The sequence below is a fragment of the Rhinopithecus bieti genome, unplaced genomic scaffold (genome assembly GCF_001698545.2).
Source record: "Rhinopithecus bieti isolate Rb0 unplaced genomic scaffold, ASM169854v2 scaffold_23868, whole genome shotgun sequence".
NCBI classification, from domain to species: Eukaryota; Metazoa; Chordata; class Mammalia; order Primates; family Cercopithecidae; genus Rhinopithecus; species Rhinopithecus bieti.
The window spans coordinates 1,045,268-1,070,278 of record NW_016811202.1 but is presented as its reverse complement, the minus strand read 5'-3'; the positions used below and the strand labels follow the sequence as shown (position 1 = coordinate 1,070,278).

Genomic DNA, 25,011 nt, shown 5'->3' with positions numbered 1-25,011 from the left:
TTACAGATTGGCAGCTCACAGACCTAGTTTGGCCCAAAAACATGTTTATTTTGGTTTCTGCAGTGCTGCTTTGTTTTTAAAAAGCTAAGATAAAATTCACCATTTTAGTGATTTTAGTATATTCACAGCATTGTGCAACCATAACCACTAATTCTAGAACATTTCTAGCACCCCACGAAGAAACTCTACCCACTTAGAAGTTACTTGCCATTTCTACCTACCCTCATCCCCTGTAAACCATTAATCTACTTTGTCTTTATGGATTTGCCTCTTTGTAGCATTTCATAAAAATAGAATCATGCAGCATGTGGCCGTGTGTGTCTGACATTTCCATTTAGCGTAATGTTTTTAACATTACACTACCATAATGTTAAAAACATATACTAAATATTACAACATACATGTTGTAGCATATATCAATACTTCATTCCTTTTTATGAATGAATATTTATTAGTATGGATATACCACATATTATTTATCTGTTCACTTGATGGACATTTGGATTTTTCCACTTTTTGGTATAAATAATGCAGTGGTGAATGTTAATGTACAAATTTTTGAAGGAACATATGTTTTCATATGACTGATTTTTTAAATGAAGTTGCTGTCAACATCTAAAATTGAAAATTAGAAAAGTTGTCAACTTTGGATCATCATTTTGTATGTCAAAATACTCTGTAGCTGAGTAATGGTTGTTTCTATTTACGTGAGATTTATATTCCATTTTGCCATACTCCTTTCTTGTGCCCTCTAAAATCGGGCTTAGTCTCACGTGCTTAGACTTATATATTTTTTTCTTACAGTGTAGTTAACATGAAAATAAGATATTTATTGTGTTCATGTCTTTATCAATTTTAGAAAAACAAAGACCAAGAATTATTTCAGAAAAAGGAGAGTTGCTAATTGTTGAAGTAAAGTATGTCAGTATATTTGTTTTTTTGTATTTATTTATTTTTAGAGTCAAGGTCTTGCTCTTATTGGAATCTAGTGCCACAATCACAACTCACTGTAACCTCCATTTCCTGGGCTCAAGGGATCCTCCTGCCTCAGATTCCTGACTAGCTGGGACTGACTACAGGCACATGCTACCATGCCTGGCTACGTTTTAAATTTTTTGTAGAGACAGGGTCTCACTATATTGCCCTGTCTGGTCTCAGACTCCTGGCCTCAGCAATCCTCCCCCCTGATCTCCCAGCATGTTAAGATTATAGGCGTGAGTCACTGCACACAGCCCAGTATAGTTATATAGTTATGTAGTTACTGATGATTTTCCTTTGATCATTATTAATGTGATGTCAGATATAAAGCTTAAATTCTATGTGGCAAAATAATATAACTTAATGCAGTCTATTAGTCTGTTCAGGCTATCCATAACAAAATAAACAGACTGAATGGCTTAAAACAATAGAAATTTATTTTCTCGGTTCTGGAGTTAAAAGTAGCAAATTTGATTTCTGATGAGGGCTTTTTCCTGGCTTGCAAATGACTCTTTTCTCTGTGTGTGTGGAGAAAAAGCTATCTGTTGTGTGTTCCTCTGATCTTATAAGAGCACCATTCCTGGCCGGGCGCGGTGGCTCACGCCTGTAATCCCAGCACTTTGGGAGGCCGAGGTGAGCGGATCATGAGGTCAAGAGATCGAGACCATCCTGGCTAACATGGTGAAACCCCGTCTCTACTAAAAATACAAAAAAATTAGCCGGGCGTGGTGGCGGGCGCCTGTAGTCCCAGCTACTCAGGAGGCTGAGGCAGGAGAATGGCATGAACCTGGGAAGCGGAGCTTGCAGTGAGCCAAGATGGCACCGCTGCACTGCAGCCTGGGCGACAAAGCGAGTCTCCGTCTCAAAAAAAAAAAAAAAAAAAAGCACCATTCCTGTAATGTTAAAGTTCCTCCCCCCCAACTTACGAGAATTCATTTAACCATAATTACCTCACCAAAGGCTCTGTTTCTAAATACAGTCACATTGGGGATTAGGGCTTCAATATATGAATTTGTGGGGGACACAATTCAGTCTGTGGCATGTAATATTATGAAACTATCCATTGTAAAAACTATGATGGTTAACATAAGATACCTGAGGAAGAAATTGGGAGGGGAGGACTGATATATTTAAGGAGATTTATTTTGAATGCTATGATGTGCAGCTATATATTCTTAAGATAAAATATTATGTGTATCAAAACTTTTTTTTTTTCCTTTTTTTTTTTTTTGAGACGGAGTTTTACTCTTGTTGCCCAGGCCTGGAGCACAGTGGCGCAATCTTGGCTCACCGCAACCTCCACCTCTTGGGTTCAAGTGTTTCTCCTGCCTCAGCCTCCTGAGTAGCTGGGATTACAGGCATGCACCACCAGGCTCAGCTAATTTTGTATTTTTAGTGGAGACGGGGTTTCTCTATGTTGGTCAGACTGGTCTTGAACTCCCGACCTCAGGTGATCTGCCTGCCTTAGCCTCCTAAAATGCTGGAATTACAGGTGTGAGCCACCATGCCCAGCCAAAACTTTATTTTAATTTTGAGTTTGAGTGCAGCAAAAAAGCATTTGTATCAAACTGCAATGAGCATTTGCATATGTAAGTACAATTGGCAATACTCTTGTTCATAGTGAATAGATTACTAGTAATAAGTGAGACAAGATAGTAAATCATTTTTTATATTTTCTATTGTACCTGATGAAAGCACAGATATTTATGATGTTACTCATAATGATTTCTTTGTAACTTTGATGAGAAGTTTAATATGATTGGAGATAAAAGAACTCACTTCCCTGTATCGTTATCTAGGGACTTTTTTGTATTAAAAAGTTAAAAGTGGAACATGGCATTGTCATGGTAAACTTGTGAATTGGATAAGCTCCCATACATGAGGCAATGTGTTGATTAATAAATGAGCTACACAACACAGTATTTTTCCATACATTGCAGTTTTGTATCTTTAGTGCCCGTTGGGATCCTTCTTAGGTTTAAGTATTCAGATTCGCAAAACTACTATAGACAACACTTGGCATCAGTATACTGAGATTGATGTAGGACAGGGATCATAGCTTGCCAGCAGGAGCAATATCTAGCCTTAGGAATAGTCTTTGCAACAATTCTTACGGCCATCCAGAAGCTGTTTTCTCCCAGGTAACAACTGGAGAAACAAGTAGCTGGGATTTACATTGAGCGGGTCCAGGAACCACTCTATCTCAAAAGCCTCATGTTCCATGGAAGCTGATATCTCTTATATCAACTTTATGGACCAAAGTCCCAGGATTCTCACTGCATTCAGGAGGTCCCAAGGGTGACACCTTTGTCCTGTATTTATATATATTTTTTATTCTAGATTGCAAGGTTTAATTTTTTTGGGTGGGGGGGTCCATGCTGGAGTACGGTGGTGCGATCTTGGCTCACTGCAACCCCCACCTCCTGGGCTCAAGTGATCCTCTAACCTCAGACCCCCAAGTAGCTGGGCCTACAGGCACAAGTAACCATGCCTAGCTCATTGTTGCCTTTTCTGTAGAGATAGGGTTTCACTATGTTGTCCAGGCTGGTTTCGAACTCCTGAGCTCAAGTGATCCACCCGCCTTGGCCTCACAAAGTGCCAGGATTACAGGCATGAGCCACCGTGCCTAGCTGGGTTTAAATTTTTTAATTGACAAAGAAAAGTTGTATATATTTATGATGGAATATCTAAAACTAATTCTGTTTTGTGAACTGTCTAAAACTAATTACCATATGCATTGACTCACAGACTTGTCTTTTTTTGTGGTGAGAGCACTTAAAGTCTCCTGTCCTAGCAATTTTCAAGTGTACAGTACATTGTTATAACTGTAGTCACCATGTTGTACAGTAGATCTCTTGAACTTATTCATCCTAACTGAAAGTTTTTATCTTTGACCAGCATCTCCCCACACCTTCAGTCCCTCATAACCACTATTCTACTATGCTTCTGTGAGTTCAACTCTGAGATTCCACATGTAAGTGAGATCATGGGGTATTTCTTTCTATACCTGACTTATTTCACTTAGCATAATCTCTTCCAGGTTTATCTATGTTGTCACAAATGACAGGATTTCTTTCTTTGTTAATGTTGAATAATATTCCATCGTGTATATAGATCATATTTTCCTTATCCTTTCATCTGTTGATGGACACTTAGGTTGATTCCATATCTTGGCTATTGTGATTAATGCTGGAGGGAACATGGGAGTGCAGATATCTCATTAACAAACTGGTTTCATTTTCTGTGGATATATACCCTGTAGTGGGATTACTGAATCCTATAGTACTTATATTTTTAGTTTTTTGAGGAACCTGCATACTGTTTTCTATATGGCTATACTAATTTACATTCTCAACAACAGTGTACGGGGATTGTCTTTTTTTTTTTCTTTCCTCATTTTTGCCTACACCTGTTGTGTTGTCTTTGATAATAACCACCCTAACAGGCGTTAGGTGATATCTCTTTGTGGTTTCGGTTTACATTTTCCTGATGAGTAGTAAGATTGAACATTGTTTGATACTTGTGGGCAATTTCTAGAAACTTACGGAGAGGGATCCAAAAGTTTCTGTACTGAATGTATAATAATGCACTAACCAAGCATGGTGTTGCACGCCTTTGGTCCCAGCTACTGGGGAGGCTGATGCAGGCTTGAGCCCAGCACATTGAGGCTGCAGTGAGCCGTGCTCACACCGGCATACTCCAGCCTGTGCGACAGAGTGAAACCCTGTCTCAAAAAAGGAAAAAAAAAAGTACTATTTTTATTGTCATATAAAACATTGTTTTGGCAGGGTGTGGTGGTTCACGCCTGTAATCCCAGCACTTTGGGTGGCCGAGGTAAGAGGATCACTTGAAGTCAGGAGTTCAAGACCAGCTTGGCCAACATTGTGAAACCTCATCTCTACTAAAATTACAAAAATTAGCTGGGTGTGGTGGCATGTGCCTGTAATCCCAGCTACTCAGGAAGCCACGGCAGGGGAATCGCTTGAACCCAGGAGGCGGAGGTTGCAGTGAGCCGAGATTGCGCCACTGCACTCCAGCCTGGGTGACAGAGTACAACTCCCTCTCAAAAAAATTAATAAAATAAAACATTGTTTTACTTTAAACAACTATAGGGAGACGAATAAATACAGATGTTATTGTTACAACATTATGATATCTAAAAGAGTTTCCTTTTATAGGAATAAAAGAAAAGATACTCTGTATTATCACAATCTGTCTTTTACATCATGTTTGAGTTAAGTAGAAAAAATGACAGGAAATACACTGACGTTTGCATTTCTTTCTCTTATTTTTTTGCCATGAACAATAGGACACAGACCATAGTGCTGCTGCTTTTTTTTTTTTTTTTAAAAACTTAAATAATGTTTTTAACTCCTCTATCATTCCCAATAATTTAAGAACTTTTTTAAAGAGATAAGGTCTTGCTCAATTGCCCAGGATAGAATACAGTGTCATGATTATAAATCACTGTAACCTTGAACTCCTGGGCTCAAGCAATCCTCCTACCTGAGCTTTCCGAGTAACTGGGACTACAGGCGTGTGCTACCATGTCCAGCTAATTAAAAAAAAAAAAAAAATTGTTTTTGTAAAGATGAGGTCTTGCTATGTTGCCCAGTCTTATACTCCTGGCCTCAAGGAATCCTCCCACCTCAACCTTCTAAAGCAGTGTGATTACAGGAGTAAGTCTTTTTTTTTTTTTTAAGACAAGGTTTATGCTCTGTCTCCAGGCTAGAGTTGAGTGGCTCAAACATGGCTCACTGCAGCTTTCGCCTCTTGGGCTCAAGCAGTCCTCCTACCCCAGCTTCTTGAGTAGCTGGGACTACAGGCATGTGCCACTATGCCCAGCTAATTTTTGTATTTTCTGTAGAGTCAAGGTTTTACCATGTTGCCCAGGCTGGTCTCAAACTCTTGTGCTCAAGCGATCTGCCTGTTTCAGCCTCCCAAAGTGTTGGGATTACAGGTGTGAGTCACCACGCCTGGCCTATAGTGCTTCTTATGTGAAAGATTTTTCCTTATTGGGGAAGGAGGGAGGGAAGAAGGGAGGAAGGAAGGAAATATTTCATGATTGGAGGAACTGTTGAAGTTGGTTTGCTCTGATTGAGTTTGTTATGGTTTGAATTAGAAGGGGAAAATTTATCATTCATGAATTTTGGAAAGTAATAGTGGTGTGGATTTTAAGTCTCTACAAATTCCCCCATAAAAGGAACATATTGGTGGTAACAACAAATCATATAGACAAAATCTACAGCAAAGGTCTTAAAGATTCTCAGGTACTATGGGCCTCATGAATTCTCAATTCTCACCACCCAAAGCCTTTCCAGGATTAAGCTCCACGCTGACGTGAAACTGCTGGGCATAGGCTCCAAATTAAGTAGGACAGGGACAACAGGACAAACAAAAAGAAGGTTCAAGTAAAATTATGGGAGAGGAATAGAGTTAGGTGATCTCATAAAGTACATTGCTTTAATTTTGAGTATTTCACAGAAATAACAGGGAAACTCTAAAGTTATGAAATTGGAAAAACTATCATAAAAATGACTTTTTTCTAAAAGTTTAGGGAATCTACTTGTACGTAAAACCAGACAACTAAAAGGGAGCAAGTTCAAATCTCCTGGGATTATAAGAACAAAAGAGAACAAGAAGCAGAGTAACATCCCTACAGACAATGAAAGCTTCTCAGAAAGACATGCCCATCAAACATGAAAACTATAATAAGTGGTAGGACTCGGAAGAGTTAAATTTTAAAAAGACTAAGATAAACATCTGAGTCAACAAACATAAGAATTAATGCCTTTACAAAATAGAAAAATAGAAACCAGGGTATTTGTAAAAAACAAAAAGAAACATAGGATATAAGGATTTGAGAGAAAATGCTATACTGAAAATAGCCAAAGAAGATCCAAGAGATATGTGTCCACAAAATAGAAAAAGCGGGGAACAGATAAATAACTAAAGACTATGTTGGAAAACACTTTCCTGAAGTAGATGGAAACTCAGTGCAGACCAATCAATATCAAGACATTTTCTAGTAAAGTTACAGGGCTTTGAAGAAAGAAATACTTTGGGTATCCAGACAAAAAGACCAAATGACTTTTACAAGGGAAGGAAAATCAGACTGCCTTATGACATCAGTGTTTTATGCCAGAAGAAAATGCCATAATGTATTTGAGAGACTCTCAGCAGGGAGAAAATGTCAGCCAGGGACTTCATGTCCAGCCAATGTGACTTTCAGATAGACTGCAGATAAGCTGTTACCAAAATCTATAATCTCTTTTCCCATGAGTGTTGTGTATAGGAATCTTGTCATGAATAAGCTTTAGGTAGCCAAAATGACTAACAAAACATCAGTAGTAGGTGATAAAGAAATAAATAAAAGTTTAATCACATGTATGAGTTAGTATACCTGCATATTTGTGTTTATGAGAGGAATCTAAGAGCAGTGACACCCCAGTAACAATGAACACAGCCTCCAGATTTTGATTTCAAAATGTCATTCTCCTGTAAGAGGAACCAGAGCTCCTTAGAGAAGAGATTGATCCCAAGAACAAGCAGGGAAAACACAAGATGAGCCTGGAATGTCTGGTAATGCTGGAAAATAAGGATGTGCTCAAAAAGGGATTTGGGCATATCATTAGGACATAGGTGCCAAGTGGAAGGAGTTTCCCGGTATTGAAAGCAGTAAGAGTTTTAGTAACAAAATATATAAAGATAGATAGATTTTAATCCATAGAATAGTATCTATGAGTTCAGACTTATGTGAGTACAATTTGAATAAATAAATAAAAGTGAAGGGTCATCTTTTCTCTGCAAGTGAACATCTGTTAAAACATGTAGATGTAATGAGGGAAGTGTGGATCACGAGGTCAGGAGATCGAGACCATCCTGGCTAACACAGTGAAACCCCGTCTCTACTAAAAAAAAAAACAAAAAACTAGCCGGGCGAGGTGGCGGGCGCCTGTAGTCCCAGCTACTCGGGAGGCGGAGGCAGGAGAATGGCCTGAACCCGGGAGGCGGAGCTTGCAGTGAGCTGAGATCCAGCCACTGCACTCCAGCCTGGGCGACAGAGTGAGACTCCGTCTCAGAAAAAAAAAAAAAAAAGAAAGAAAATGCTACAGTAATAATTGTTGCAAGCAAGATCCCTGATAGATACTAAAATTAGTGGGTGAAAGTTTGTTTAGAAGCAGGATATTAGCATAATTTCAAAATATCTCCCCCAAGATATTTAACTGTTACAAAGGTGAAAATGGTAATTTTACAGTGAAATAACCCCGGTTGACATCACCTTAACCAAATAGTTAACCTCACCAGTAAGATGTTGTATTAGTCTGTTCTCCTGCTACTAATAAAGATACACCTGAGACTGAGTAATTTATAAAGGAAAGAAGTTTAATGGACTCACAGTTCTGCATGGCTGGGGAGACCTCATAATCAGGGTGGAAGGCAAAGGAGAAGCAAAGGCATGTCTTGGCAGAAGGCAAGAGAGCTTGTGCAGGGGAACTCCCGTTTATAAAACCATCGCATCTCTTGAGACTTACTCACTACACGAGAACAGTATAGGGGAACCACCCCCATGATTCAGTTATCTCCATGACTAGGCACATGGGGATTATTACAATTCAAGGTGAGATTTGGGTGGGGACACAGCCAAATCATATCAGGTATATTGACATCATGTAACTCTTTATACAAAGCACAACGTAACTGTTGTGGAATTATTGTCAAAAAATTCCACATTAGATTGTATAACCTCAATCTAATCTAGAGAAAACAGCAAACAAGCCCAAATTAAGAGGTATTCTACAGAATAACTGTGTCGGAGTCAGAAGAGACAAAAAAAGAATGAGGAATGGAGGAGACTAAGGGTTGGAGGAGACCAAGGAAAAAAAATACACTGAGACGTGGATCCTGGAATAAAAAAGGACATTGAAGGAAAACTGGTGAAATTTGAGTAAAATATGTTTAATAGTATTTTACCAATGTTAATTTTCTGTTTTGGTAATTATACTCTAGTTATGTAAGTTCTTAACATTAGGAAAAGTAGGGTGAGAGTGCACTTGAAGTTTTTTTTCTGTTTCTTTCTTTGTTTTGTTTTGTTTTGTTTTGTTTTGTTTTGTTTTGTTTAAGAAGGACTTTTGCTCTTCTTGCCTGGGCTGGAGTGCAATGGCTTGATCTGGGATCACTGCAACCTCCACCTCCAGGGTACAAGCAATTCTCCTGCCTCAGCCTCCTGGGTAGCTGGGATTACAGGCACCTGCAACCATACCCGGCTAATTTTTTTGTACTTTTAGTATAGACAGGGTTTCACCTTGTTGGCCAGGCTGGTCTCAAACTCCTGACCTTGTGATCTGCTCGCCCCGGCCTCCCAAAGTGCTGGGATTACAGATGTGAGTCACTGCACCCAGCCACCTACTGTATCATCTGTGTCCTTGAAAACCAAGATTTTCAGTGTGGGGGAAAAGCAAATAATATGTAAGCTAGAAAACGTTAAGAAAACACGAACTATCAGAATGAACTCATGAGTTTTGTTTTGCCTTTTTTTTTTTTTAGTTAAAAGTGTGTGTGTGTGTGTGTGTGTGTGTGTGTGTGTGTCCTAACCCTGTTTACTAAAAAGGCTTAGAAACATTGGTCAACCCAGTACCTGTGAGCATCCTTAATGCCCAGATTGTGGTCTTGAAATACAACTTCCCAGTAAACTCAACCAATTTAAAAATCGGAAAAATGGAAAAATGGTTGATTTCAGTTCTGCAGCATGATAAGCTCAGAATCATCTTGTCACTCCAGGTAATAAGGAGGTTATCAAAGTCATGTTAAAATGACTCAAGATAAAGAGTCAAACACTTATCCTTCCTTTTGTATATGAACTTTACCACTGTGTAACAAGATAGTAAATGAGTAAAGCACTCTTGTTTTTATAAAAGTATTCCAGCTAGTCACAGATGAATGAATGATTGAACGGGAATGTCATCATTTTGAAATCGCTAATAAGTTAAAAGATTTTATATTGAGCATCAACATCTGCTGATAAAAAGAGAAATAACCAGATATCATATGCCTGTTAATAAAGAACTCCCCAACACCAGATAAGTAGTTTTGTCACAGAAATTGAACCTGAATCTGTTGAAGTGATGATTCACAGGATAAACAAAGAACAGAGGAACATGGGAATGTAGTCTGCAGTGTCTAGAAACTGTAGGACAGTGGATTTAGTGTCTTGAACAAATAAATTGCAAGAAAAACAAGGGATAGAGGGGATAACATTAACGTATCCTTAAAAAGAAAATAAACTTGTAAAACTAAACTATCAACAAAATAAGGAATAAGTTTAAGAGATATGTACTATGTGATGACTAGTTAGTAACACTGTATGCCTAAAATTGCCAAATAGATTTTAAGTGTTTTCACTACAAAAAAAAATTACATTGTGAGGTAATATGTATGTTAACTAGCTTGATCTAGCCATTCTACACTGTATTTATATTTCAAAACATCTGCCATATTTACAGTTTTTACTTGTCAACAAATTTTGTCTGCCATATATACAATTTTACTTGTCAACAAATTTTAATTTTAAAAGTCAGAATAATAGTTATTTTGGTAAAGAAGAGAATTTTTTTAACCTTAAAACACAATTTTAATGTTTTTTTTAACAGAATTTTATAGTCATAAAATAACATTGATTTTAGAAACAATATTTTTATAACAGAGTATTTTCTTCCAAGATTCTATTTTAGAGTTTTGTACTTTGAACAGTTGGTTCCTTAATGTTATTGTCCATTAGCCTATTTTTAGATTTTTCTAATTTGGCTTGAAAGTGAAATGTGTCATTATATTATGGATTGTGGGGTTTATGTAATTTCTTTTTTATTATTATTATACTTTAAGTTCTAGGGTACATGTGCATAACGTGCAGGTTTGTTACATATGTATACTTGTGCCATGTTGGTGTGCTGCACCCATCAACTCGTCAGCACCCATCAACTCGTCATTTACATTAGGTATAACTCCCAATGCAATCCCTCCCCCCTCCCCTCTCCCCGTGATAGGCCCCAGTGTGTGATGTTCCCCTTCCCGAGTCCAAGTGATCTCATTGTTCAGTTCCCACCTATGAGTGAGAACATGCGGTGTTTGGTTTTCTGTTCTTGCGATAGTTTGCTGAGAATAATGGTTTCCAGCTGCATCCATGTCCCTACAAAGGACGCAAACTCATCCTTTTTTATGGCTGCATAATATTCCATGGTGTATATGTGCCACATTTTCTTAATCCAGTCTGTCACTGATGGACATTTGGGTTGATTCCAAGTCTTTGCTATTGTGAATAGTGCCGCAGTAAACATACGTGTGCATGTGTCTTTATAGCAGCATGATTTATAATCCTTTGGGTATATACCCAGTAATGGGATGGCTGGGTCATATGGTACTTCTAGTTCTAGGTCCTTGAGGAATCGCCATACTGTTTTCCAAAGAAGAGAATTATTATTGGAAAAGGCATGTATAGCTCCCTTGGGGTAGCTGCTAAATTTCTTGTTCATTTTTGCCTTCGCTGTATTAAGCTATGCATTTGTTTTGTGTGATTTTCTTTGCTATACTTAATCATTAAAAAATTCTTGATACCTTTGTCAAGTAAGTACCATGAAATTTTTTTTTTTTTTTTTTTTTGAGACGGAGTCTGGCTCTGTCGCCCAGGCTGGAGTGCGGTGGCCGGATCTCAGCTCACTGCAAGCTCCGCCTCCCAGGTTCAGGCCATTCTCCTGCCACCGCCTCCCAAGTAGCTGGGACTACAGGCGCCCGCCTCGTCGCCCGGCTAGTTTTTTGTATTCTTTAGTAGAGACGGGGTTTCACTGTGTTAGCCAGGATGGTCTCGATCTCCTGACCTTGTGATCCGCCCGTCTCGGCCTCCCAAAGTGCTGGGATTACAGGCTTGAGCCACCGCGCCCGGCCTAGTACCATGAAATTTTAAAGTTATAAAAGAATTGTCACTGGTCAGGTGCAGTGGCTCATGCCTGTAATCCCAGCACTTTGGGATTACAAAAGGTTCAAGAGGGTCGGTTGAGCTCAGAAGTTTGAGGTTATAGTGAGGTATGATCATACCAGTGCACTCCAGCCTGGGTGACAGAGCAAGACATTGTCTCTAAAAATAAAAAAAATTTAAAAAAAGAATTGGCACAAATTCAGATCCCTTTATCATACAGCGAAATGGTGCAGGCAGCTTGCATAAAATTTTCCATTGTGTGCATCTTGATAGTATCAAATGATAATTTCAGTATTTGAGCACATTTTGGAAACTGTTAAGTCTGTTGACATTTTCAAAGTGGTGAAAGTTTCTTTGGCAAACAAAACTTCAGTTGCAGAAATATACTCTTAGACACAGGTAAACCTGTCATATTTCACTCATTTCAGTCAACAAATATTTATTGAGTATGTGCAATTTGTCATGCACTATCTTCAGTATTGCGAATGTAGCCGTGAAAAAAATCAGTCAAATTTTTCCCATCATGGAGATTACATGTCATAATTATCAAACAATAAACAAGATTAGTAAATAAAATACACAATATAGATGGTGATAAGGAGGTATAGAGGGAAAATAATTTGGGGAAGAAAGTGGGACATAATTTTAGACTGAGTTGCTAGAAAATGACTCATCGAAGAGTTGGTACTTAAGTAGAGTCCTAAAGGATCTGAGAGAGCAAGCCATGCAAATACCAGAGAAAAAGGACTTTTATGCTGACAAAAACAGGCAGGACCCCGAGGTGGAGCAAGCCTACTTACTTACTATGTTAGAGCAAAGATTGACTGACCAGGGTTTATCTTCCCAATCTGACCTGCCACCTGTTTTATTAATTAAATTTTATTTATTCATTTAATATATGATTGTCAGTGACTCCTTTTTCACTACAATGGTAGTCTTAAGTAGTTGTGACAGACTCCATGGCTTGGGAAGCTAATAATATTTACTCTGACCCTTTATGGAAAGTTTGCTGATATGTTTCATAGAAAAGCAAGGTTATCAATATAGCTGAAGCAGAATGAGTGGGGACTATTTGTAATAGGGGAAAAAAGAGGTTGGGCAGGTAAGGCTCTGGAAGAGTGGGAAGAGGGACATGCCAGTTGTACCGGGCCTTGTGGTTTATTGAGAATTTTGGTTTTCAATATGAATGGCCGTGAAGAGCTTTTATAATTAGTTATCTTGCAATAATCCTTTAACTATTCTTGTTTCTGTCATCATTCACTTTAATCTGTTTTCAATACTACAGCTAGTGAGAGCTCATTAAAACAAGTGAGATGATGAAACTTTGATTAAAACTCTTTCTAAGTAGGCTAGAGGATATGAAATGCAAAACATTAATGGAAGGATTGGCCTTAACTTAAAATAGGTATCACTGGCTTTTTTTTATTTTGGGGATTTTTTCGGGACAGAGTTTCACTTTGTTGTCCAGAGTGGAGTGCACTGGCGTGGTCATGGCTCACTGCAGGCTCAGCCTCCCTGGGCTCGGGTGATCCTCCCACCTCAGCCTCTAGTATAACTGGAACTACATGGAACTACAGGTGTGCGCCACCATGCCTGGCTAATTTTTCACCATGCCTGGCTAATTATTTTTGGTCGAGACGGGTTTTGTTATGTCGCCCAGGCTGGTCTCAAACTCCTGGGCTCAAACAATCTGCCCACCTTGGCCTACCAAAGTGCTGGGATTATAGGCGTGAGCCAACATGCCTGGCCGAAGGTACCTTTTCTGAAGTGCAGATCTGATCCTGTCACTCCACTCCCTGCATTAAACACACTGGGTTTCTTATTTATCTAATTAAAAAGATATTACATGTTCACTATAGAAAACTTGGGAAAGTGTAAAGCAAAAAATAAAAATTGGTTGTTATCCTATTATCAAGATGCAACAATACTGTTGACATTGTGTTCTGTTTCTTTCTAGTCATTATTCTAGGCATGGTTACAGATTTATTGGTTTATTTATGTGAATTAGGATTACATGAAAAATGCAGTTTTATTTTCTACTTTTTGCATTTAACATGCTACCATGATAGTTTCCCTGTCTTTGAAAATTTCTTTAATGAGGTTTCCAAGTGTAAAGCAAGCACTCAGTAAATATGTATTGAATAGTTATTGAATGGTTTTACCTAATTTATGCTAATACTACCAATGTATGAGCATAATTCCTTTTGCCATATCTAGAAGCTTTGAACATTATGACTAAATAAAACTTTGCTGGTTGGTTAAATTAAAATCTCGCTGCTTTTTGAATTTTAATTTCTTTGATTACTAGTGGAGTTTGAACATTTCAGCCATTGTATTGTTGGTTGACATCCATGGCTAATTTTGTTTTGGGATCTTTAGTTTTAGCTTATATTTTAAATGATCTTTTAAGTAAATGCATTTATTAATCCTTCAATACAGTATACCTTAGCATCTGTTAAATGTATCATGTCCTTGCCCAAATCTCACTTTGTAAGTTGGTGAAATATCCTTCATAGAATTTTTAATTAAATATTGCTTTACAGTCTACATAAGACTTCCTGTTAGTAAAAGCTACCTCATGAAAAGTATTGATGTTATTTGCCAGCATTTAGACTAGAATTTGTTGCCATTTGAGTTTATTCAATTTAGTCAGCACATGTTTGAGTGTCTTACTGCAGGTGAATAATCCATGATTCTGCCCCAGAGTAGTTCGTAAGACTGGTAGGACACATAGATTTGTAAATAAAGAATTATAATTCTGGGCAGTAAGTGCTATTATATAAGTCTGTATAAAGCAATGTGCAAACACAAGAAAAGGAGCCGTTACTTCTTTATAGGGAAAGGATCAGATAAAATTATAAAATGGAGTGATATTTTAACTGGGCTTGAAGGAGGTAAGATCTTGCCTATAATATAATAATATTGGCAAACATTGAGTGCTTGCCTGGTATTACTCTTCTGAAGGCCTTATATGTAGTATTGTATGCAATCATTGGCAACCCAGATTGTGCCTGTTATTTTAGTTGTTTTACAAATTAGGAAAGTGGGTGGGAGGAGGGTCAGGATCAAAACACTACCTATCAGATACTATGTTTATTATTGCCTAGATGACAAAATAATCTGTATGTCAAACCCTGGTGACACGCAGTTTACCTGTGTAACAAACCTGTGCACGTACCCTTGAACCTAAAGTAAAAGTTAAAAAAAAATTAGGAAAGTAAGGAATCTTAAAAGGTACAAAATAGCAATTGCTTACTAAGCAGAGTTAACAGAGTAAAACAAAAAAGTGATGGCAGCTTTGGGAAACTGAATTTTCCTATGTGGCTGAAGTTTGTGGTAAAAAGACGGGCCAAGTAATTAATAATAGCTCCCAAGTACTATGTAAAAGTACTTTGCATGCTCCATTTTCAAAATTCCCCTTAGATAAAAGAAAAAAAAATCCTTACAGTTACTCCTTGAGGTATAGATATTTATGTTTCAGTTTTTTAAAGAGTTTAGAGTCTAAAGAGACTTAGAAAGTTTCAAGTAATTTTCTAAAGGTCCCACAGCTGGCCAAGGTGGAGGTGACACAAAAGCGTTAAGGTTTTCTGACTCTTTGAGAGTCTTATTTTCTTTCTTTCTTTTTTCTTTTCTTTTCTTTTTTTTTTTTTGAGACAGAGTCTTGCTCTGTCGCCAGACTGGAGTGCAGTGGGGCAATCTCAGCTCACTGCAACTTCCGCCTCCCAGGTTTAAGCTATTCTCCTGCCTCAGCCTCCCAAGTAGCTGGGACTACAGGCCCACACCACCCCACCCTGCTAATTTTTGTATTTTTAATGGAGACGGGGTTTCGTCATGTTGGCCAGGATAATCTCAATCTCTTGACCTTTGTGCGACCCACCTTGGCCTCCCAAAGTGCTGGGATTGCAGGTGTGAGCCACCGCACCTGGCCAGGAGTCTTAATTTGTAGTGAAATAGTTCAAATAAAAAATAGTATAAAACACTTGTATATCCAACATTTTATTTGTGTGGTGGGTTTTTTTGTTTTTTTGTTTTTTGTTTTTTGAGACAGGGTCTTGCTTTGTCGCCCCAGCAGGAGTGCAGTAGTGCAATCATAGCTCACTACAGCCTTGACTTCCTGGACTCAAGCAATCCTCCCACGTAGCTGGGATCACAGCTCCTTCTCCAGGTATTGTGTATAGAATCTGGACCCAAAGAAGGGAAAAGGGCAAAAGGCACCAGTCAGCTGACTCCTTTCTCACCCACGACTTCCTCATGCATGTCATTGGTCATAACTGGATCACATGACTCACAGCTTTAAGGTATTTGAGGAGGCAAGTGCCTTCCTGAACAAAATTCATTCTGTTTGTAAGAAAGAAGAGGAGAATAGATAATGGGCAGGCAACTCGTAGTGTCTTCTACTGTTAACTTATATAGAATATTCAATGTATCATTACAGAGTGATTCTGCTAGGGGTGGTGGAGAAAGCACATAATAAGTGATCAATAAATATTTATTGAGTAAATGAATGAATCACTTTTAAAAACCCACAGTAGATAAAACTTCTCTTGAGTCACCTCATTTGTGAAGAAATGTGATGCTGTGTTTCAGTTTTGGAGTGAATTTTCCTTTGGTCACTTCAAATTTTATGCCTCTTAAACTCGTTTATGTGCTCTTTTACAACTTTTTTTTGACAAACTTTGGGAAAATCCTTGTGTCACTGACCTTTTCACTAATTTTTATAGTGCTTAAAGGTTCATTTTCTGTCCTAGTTCTTCGTTTCTCTGTACTATTTTGGAAACGTATTTATTTAATTTAGAGGAGCTAGAATATTAATGGTTGTCATTTTTTTTCTTAAAAGAACCAAGCCGGCCAGGGCGTCGGCTCACGCCTGTAATCCCAGCACATTGGGAGGCCAAGGTGGGCGGATCACCTGCGGTTGGGAGTTCGAGACCAGCCTGACCAACATGGAGAAACCCCATCTGTACTAAATATACAAAATTAGCCTGGCATAGTGGCTCATGCCTGTAATCCCAGCTACTTGGAGGCTGAGGCAAGAAAATTGCTTGAACCCAGGAGTCAGAGGTTGTGGTGAGCCGAATCACACCATTGCACTCCAGCCTGGGCAACAAGAGCGAAACTTCGTCTCAAAANTAAAGGTTCATTTTCTGTCCTAGTTCTTCGTTTCTCTGTACTATTTTGGAAACGTATTTATTTAATTTAGAGGAGCTAGAATATTAATGGTTGTCATTTTTTTTTCTTAAAAGAACCAAGCCGGCCAGGGCGTCGGCTCACGCCTGTAATCCCAGCACATTGGGAGGCCAAGGTGGGCGGATCACCTGCGGTTGGGAGTTCGAGACCAGCCTGACCAACATGGAGAAACCCCATCTGTACTAAATATACAAAATTAGCCTGGCATAGTGGCTCATGCCTGTAATCCCAGCTACTTGGAGGCTGAGGCAAGAAAATTGCTTGAACCCAGGAGTCAGAGGTTGTGGTGAGCCGAATCACACCATTGCACTCCAGCCTGGGCAACAAGAGCGAAACTTCGTCTCAAAAAAAAAAAAAAAAAGAACCAAGCCAAATACACAAAACCCAAGAATTTAACATTTTGGAATAAAAGAAAATAACACCAGTGGAGAACAATAGTTGAGGTTATTTAGTCCAGCTGCTTTATTTATAGATGAAGAAAGATCAGTGAGTTTGTGACACACCCAAAGATGCATCACTAGCTAAATTAGTTAACCTGAGAAGAATCTTGAACCTAATGTCATTTCTTGTTTTATTTTGCTGTGTTGTTACTCAAACCAAGATCAGTTACCTGCGAATGAAAACGTAAGAGAAATCTACTGAAGAAACTGAGAAACTTAACTTGACATTGGATCAGGGTCATGATGAGATCTTTAGATACTTTCTGAACCACAGAATAGAGATAAAAAATACTAACTTGTGTTTAGTGCACACTTAGTATTGGGTTGAAGGTTTTTTTTGTTTTGTTTGTTTGTTTCTTTTTTTGAGACAGGATCTCACTCTGTCACCGATGCTGGAATGCACCCAGGCTGGAATGCAGTGGCATGATCAGGGGTCAGGGTTAACCTTGAACTCCTGGGCTCCAATGATCCTTCCACCTCAGCCTACCTAATAGCTGGAACTACAAGCACACACCACCATGCCCCAGCTTTTTGTATTTTTTGTAGAGACAAGAGTTTCACCATGCTGCCCAGGCTGGTCTCGAACTCCGGAGCTCAAGCGATCCGCCCAATTTGGCCTCCCAAAGTGCTGGGATTAAAGGCACGAACCATTGCACGTGGCGGTTGAAGTTATTTTTAAAGATAGTAATCAGTATTTTAACTGTTAAATAAGGTGTTCATTTAAATTTCCTGATGTACTAGCTAATCTCATTAAATGAGAATTTATCAAACCTGTTTTATCAGTGGGAAAGAGAAAACATACGAATTAGGTAATTACTGTCATCTCTGTTTTTTTCTTACCTTATTTATACTGTAGTAGAACTATTTTATATTTTGAATTAATTTTTTTTTTTTTTTTTTTGCTGTCATCTCTTGACATATTTTAGCAGCATTCCCTACAGCACTGACTTTGTAAAGAAGGAAGAAATACTGATTACAGTTGCTTAACTCTCAGATCCTGAATGGTTCTAAATGGTTCTTGGCTTTTTTATTTGCAACATCATTGGACATAAAAGAAACGGTGGTTTGTAATGAAAATATTCACTTTTAATGAAATGTTAAATTTTCATTTCAAAAAACATATCCTGCTTTATTTTCTCACTTCTTTCCATCCCATTATTCCCATGAAATATATCCTAACTGGTTTATCAATTTGATGCGAATCATTTCAAAATTTTGGAAAAAATTTATATCTTAGTAAAACTTTGTTTAGAGTTAGGTTTTCAGTAGCAAGGATAAGGTGAAGGGATTAAAATGTAAGTAAAATTAGTAGTTAATATATTCTGTAATGCAATCTCTATAATCCTATTCAGAGATTATGCTATTTACTGAATATAGCTTTGGTTATGTTTAAATCTGCACCAGTATTAGGTACTCCATAAAAGTTGAAAATATATAGCCAATAAGGTATAAAGAAGAATTGACAGATAAATCTAAACAATTTCTTTGTATAGTACTAACTTCTGAAATGTTCAGTGGTGGCATTTGATAAAGTAAGTTGTAATATGATCACATTGAAGATTGTTATATAATTATTAAACTCAATTTTTATAAAAGGCATTTAGTATCATAAGAAAGTGCCAGTGTTTCAACGAATAAATTGAGGCAACATGATACCAACTTAGTGAAAAATATACAAGACCAGAAGGAAGTAACCTAAAATATTACTAGTGATTGCCTCTGGGTAATAGGATACGGGCTTTTGTCTTTCTATATTTTCATTTTCCCACTGCCGTGTTCCTGGTACAAGTAAAATGAAGTGCTCAGTGACTTGCGAAAAAGAACAGTTGTCAGTTTGTAAAACAAATATGGTCTTTTGGAAATGTTTTATGTAGCATTTTCAATTTTATGTTTTTAAGCCATCTCTTGAATTTGAATAAATTATTTGAACTGCATAAATATTTGCAATCCATTGAGAACACTGAAACAAAAGTAAAATCAGAAACCTAAATTTTCTAAATGTTTTTTAATATCTAGAAGTTGTATTTCAACATTTTATAATTTTCTTCATTGTCAGATTTTATTTTTTATTGTCAAATATCCAATGACAAAGGCTACCTCTTTTAAAATAGAAACTTTAAATGGAAATATACATTATACTAAGACTTACATTTTATAGCCTTGAAAGTTTCTATTCATGTAATTAAACTTTTCTGATTTTAGAGGAACAGAAAGAAAGTGAGAAGATGAAAAGTGAGGAGCAGCCTATGGATATAGAAAACCGTTCTGCAGCCAATGTTCTAGAAGAGACTACTGTGAAAAAAGAAAAAGAAGATGAAAAGGAACTTGTGAAACTGCCAGTCATAGTGAAGCTAGAAAAACCTTTGCCAGAAAATGAAGAAAAAAAGATTATCAAAGAAGAAAGTGATTCCTTCAAGGAAAATGTCAAACCCATTAAGGTTGAAGTGAAGGAGTGTAGAGCAGATCCTAAAGATACCAAAAGTAGCATGGAGAGGCCAGTGGCACAGGAGCCTGAAAGGATCGAATTTGGTGGCAATATTAAATTTTCTCACGAAATTACTGAGAAATCTACTGAAGAAACTGAGAAACTTAAAAATGACCAGCAGGCCAAGATACCACTAAAAAAACGAGAAATTAAACTGAGTGATGATTTTGACAGTCCAGTCAAGGGACCTTTGTGTAAATCAGTTACTCCAACAAAAGAGTTTTTGAAAGATGAAATAAAACAAGAGGAAGAGACTTGTAAAAGGATCTCTACAATCACCGCTTTGGGTTATGAAGGGAAACAGCTGGTAAATGGAGAAGTTAGTGACGAAAGGGTAGCTCCAAATTTTAAGATAGAACCAATAGAGACAAAGTTTTATGAGACAAAGGAAGAGAGCTATAGCCCCTCTAAGGACAGAAGTATCATCATGGAGGGAAATGGAACAGAGTCCTTAAATTCTGTCATAACGATTTTGAATATAGGTGAGCTTGAGAAAGAAACAGCCCCTTTGAGGAAAGGTGCAGATAGTTCAATATCAGTCTTAGACATCCATAGTCAAAAAGCACAAATAGAGGAACCCGGTCCTCCAGAAATGGAAACTTCTCTTGAGTCTTCTGAGATGGCAAAAGATCTCTCTTTAAAAACTGCTTTATCTACAACTGAGTCGTGTACCATGAAAGTTGAAGAAAAGTCTCCCAAAACTAAGAAGGATAAGCGCCCACCAATCCTAGAATGTCTAGAAAAGTTAGAGAAGTCCAAAAAGACTTTCCTTGATAAGGACACACAAAGATTGAGTCCAATACCAGAAGAAGTTCCAAAGAGTACTCTAGAGTCAGAAAAGCCTGGCTCTCCTGAGGCAGCTGAAACTTCTCCACCATCTAATATGATTGACCACTGTGAGAAACTGGCTTCAGAAAAAGAATTGGTAGAATGCCAGAGTACAGGTACTGTTGGTGGTCAGTCTGTGAAAAAAGTAGGCCTAGAAACCCTAAAAGAGGATTCTGAGTTCACAAAGGTAGAAATGGATAATCTGGACAATGCCCAGACCTCTGGCATAGAGGAGCCTTCTGAGACAAAGGGTTCTATGCAAAAAAGCAAATTCAAATATAAGTTGGTTCCTGAAGAAGTAGCCACTGCCTCAGAAAATACAGAGATAACCTCTGAAAGGCAGAAAGAAGGCATCAAATTAACAATCAGGATATCAAGTCGGAAAAAGAAGACTGATTCTCCCCCCAAAGTTCTAGAACCAGAAAATAAGCAAGAAAAGACGGAAAAGGAAGAGGAGAAAACAAATGTGGGTCGTACTTTAAGAAGATCTCCAAGAATATCTAGACCCACTGCAAAAGTGGCTGAGATCAGAGATCAGAAAGCTGATAGAAAAAGAGGGGAAGGAGAAGATGAGGTGGAGGAAGAGTCAACAGCTTTGCAAAAAACTGACAAAAAGGAAATTTTGAAAAAATCAGAGAAGGATACAAATTCTAAAGTAAGCAAGGTAAAACTTCTACTTGTTTTAATTTTTAATTAAAAATATTTGTCTCTATATGTTCATAGGTTTTTTGGTTTTGTCTAAAACTTAGTCATCAAAGACAACTGAAAAAGTGTCTTTCTTCCTCTGAGATACCTTTTCAGACTTTATACTCTTATACTCTATACTCTTGTCATCTTTTAACTTTTTTAAGAAATTAAAAGTAGTATAGAAATATATTCTCCTTGTTAACTATTCAAATAATATCCAACCTGTAGAATTATAGAATGAGAATTCCCCATTGCCATTATTAACAGTTTGGGGATAATTGCCACTATTAACAGTTTGGGGTATAGTATCTTTCCAGTCCTTTTTTTTTTTTTGAGACAGAGTCTTGCTCTGTTGCCAGGCTGGCGTGCAGTGGCACGATCTCAGCTCACTGCAACCTCTGCCTCCCTGGTTCAAGTGATTCTCTTGCCTCAGGCTCCCAGGTATTTGGGACTGCAGGTGCGGGCCACCACACCCAGCTAATTTTTGTATTTTTAGTAAAGGTGGGATTTCACCATGTTGACCAGGATGATCTTTATCTCTTGAACTGGTGATCCGCCCACGTTGGCCTCCCAAAGTGCTGGGATTACAGTCATGAGCCACCGCGCCCGGCCCTCCAGTCCTTTTTCATACATTTATGTGGATGTTCATCAATATGTACTTATTTTTTAAAATTTTATCAAATATGTTCATTTTTCTGTGAGTTTTTTACTTAAAATGTCTCTGAATTCTTCATGTCAGTATAGCATACTTTTGCTTGTTAATGGCCACACAGTACTCCATAGTGTGGATATACCTCAGTTTATTTAACCACTCACTTACTGATTGACATTTAGGTTGTTTCCAATTTTTCACTATTACAGGCAATGCTGCATTGAAGATCCTTTTGGACATGAGTGAGTATTTCTTTAGAATAGACTCCTAGAATTGGAATTGCTGGGTCAAGGGACATGTGTAGTTTAAGTTTTGATAGCTACTTCCACATTGCCCTCCAAAAAAGCCCCATTAATATAGCATCTTATTACCAGTGTATGACAGTGCCTATTTTCCCCATTTTACTCATTAATATTGGTGTTACTCATCAGAATTCCCTTTTCTATGACCCTGTTATTTTAAGCAAAATATTTTACAAGTCTTTTGCTAGTCTATGGGAATTTTATAATCAAAAGTGCTACTTTTCTTTTAATTTATTTAAACAATCAGATCATTTTCATTGTAAGTGATCCTGTGTTCCCTGAAATATACTGAATTTTAATGATTTTTTTTAAAGTTTCCTCTTTTGTTGTTATAATTAATTTTGTTCTTTGCTGGAGAACTATAGTGTAGGAATAAACTAAAATACAAGCTGAAAGAGTAAAAAACTAAACAATAAAAAGCTGTTAATCACATTGTAAATTTGTTCTCTGAATGTATATATTTTTAAGTTTGTCAAGATTTTTTTAATGCAGTTCTGACTTATTTAAAATTTAAAATTTATCTCCAATACAGGATTTTAAATTTTTACATGAAAATATGTGAGAATATAGTCATCATTCTCTTATAAAGTATTTAAAATGTACATGACCTTTGACCCAGAATCCTCTTCAAGGAATTTATCCTAACCACAGAGATGTGTGTAAAAATATTTATAAAGATACAGTACATTGTTGATGAAAGTGAAAAACATGGGAAACAACTACCTAAATGTCTAGTAGAGGATTAGATAAAAACAGTTATGTAATGGCATTTATAGTAATGTTAGGAGAATATGACTAGGAAAAATATAAGATCAAATGTTCATTATAGTTCAATTTTAAGAAAAAAGAAAACAAAAATTAGAAAAAATAGTGGAAATATATACCAAAATTTAACCATAGCCATATCTGATGATGAGATGATAATAATTTTCTCCTTTTTTTGGTATATTGGCTGAATATTATACAATGCACATGGAATCAGGAGATTTTTAAAAGACATTCTTATATCAAATTATCCCAATTTTTTATTTTATACAAGGTAAAACCCAAAGGCAAAGTTCGATGGACTGGTTCTCGGACACGTGGCAGATGGAAATACTCCAGCAATGACGAAAGTGAAGGGTCTGACAGTGAAAAATCATCTGCAGCCTCAGAAGAGGGAGAAGAAAAGGAAAGTGAAGAAGCCATCCTAGCAGATGATGACGAACCATGCAAAAAATGTGGCCTTCCAAACCATCCTGAGCTTGTATGTACCTGATATAAATGAACAATACTCATATCACAGACATGGTGAGGTTGCCCAGAGCAGCTAACTCTTCTGGGTTTTTTCATGATTTGAATTTCTTAATGATAACTTATATGCTACAGAGTAACCTTTATTTCTGTTTCTCATACAACCTAATTCTAGGAAGGCCAGTGATCAAGATCCTACTTTCATTCTGCCTAGCTTATACATTGATATTTCCTCTACATAATAATACAGCTCAATCTCTTCTCACAAATTGATGAATGTATTCAAGTATTTTTAGTTTGTTCTTTTAAAGTTTTTCTTCTTTCTCTTTAAATTACTTTATAATGGTATTTCTGCCTGGCATGGTGGCCACATGCCAGTAGTTGCAGCTACTCAGGTGGCTGAGGTAGGAGAATTTGAGCCCAGGAACTCAAATGCAACCTGGGCAGCATGGCAAGACCCTGTCTCATGGATGGTTAGATAGATAAATAGGTAAGATAAATAGGTAACTTTATAATGATATTTTTGAAGTGCCAGCTTTAAGTAAATTAGGTCTGAAGGCCTTACTGCCTTCCTATAAAAACATGTAAGTCAAGTAGTAATGTAGTAGGGCTTTAAATTTTTTTAATGGCAAAAGAGCGGCATTGGAATGTTTCTGAAATAAAGAAATTTGCTTGAGGTGATGGATACCCTAGTAACCCCATGTGATTATTACTCATTAGATGCCTTTATTAAAACATCACGTGTACCCTATAAATATATACACCTACTCTATACCCACTAAAATTTTTTTAACATAAAAATTTTTTTTTAGCCGGGCGCGGTGGCTCAAGCCTGTAATCCCAGCACTTTGGGAGGCCGAGAGGGGCGGATCACGAGGTCAGGAGATCGAGACCATCCTGGCTAATACGGTGAAACCCCGTCTCTACTAAAAAATACAAAAAACCAGCCGGGCGACGAGGCGGGCGCCTGTAGTCCCAGCTACTCGGGAGGCTGAGACAGGAGAATGGCGTCAACCCGGGAGGCGGAGCTTGCAGTGAGCTGAGAGCCAGCCACTGCACTCCAGCCTGGGCGGCAGAGCAAGACTCCGCCTAAAAAAAAAAAAAAAAAAAAAAAATTTTTTTTTTAATTTATAAGAGATAAATCATAGACCAGATATATTCCAAAAAGAATCATACTGCATTTATAGGGAGCTTTTTTCCCCAGGAAGTAAGTGCTTCAAAGGCTGCCTGAATCAGGAGAATCAATATCT

General features: G+C 37.6%; 1 protein-coding gene across 1 annotated transcript in view; it reads left to right on the top strand.

Annotated features, from left to right (window-relative positions):
• Positions 1–25,011, top strand: part of RSF1 (remodeling and spacing factor 1) — a 174,097-nt gene that overhangs the window by 108,624 nt on the left and 40,462 nt on the right. Inside the window, exons 6-7 of the mRNA XM_017893539.1 lie at positions 19,777–21,551; positions 23,568–23,774. Coding sequence (XP_017749028.1) covers positions 19,777–21,551; positions 23,568–23,774 — 1,982 coding nt within the window. The remainder of the gene's footprint in view (positions 1–19,776; positions 21,552–23,567; positions 23,775–25,011) is intronic.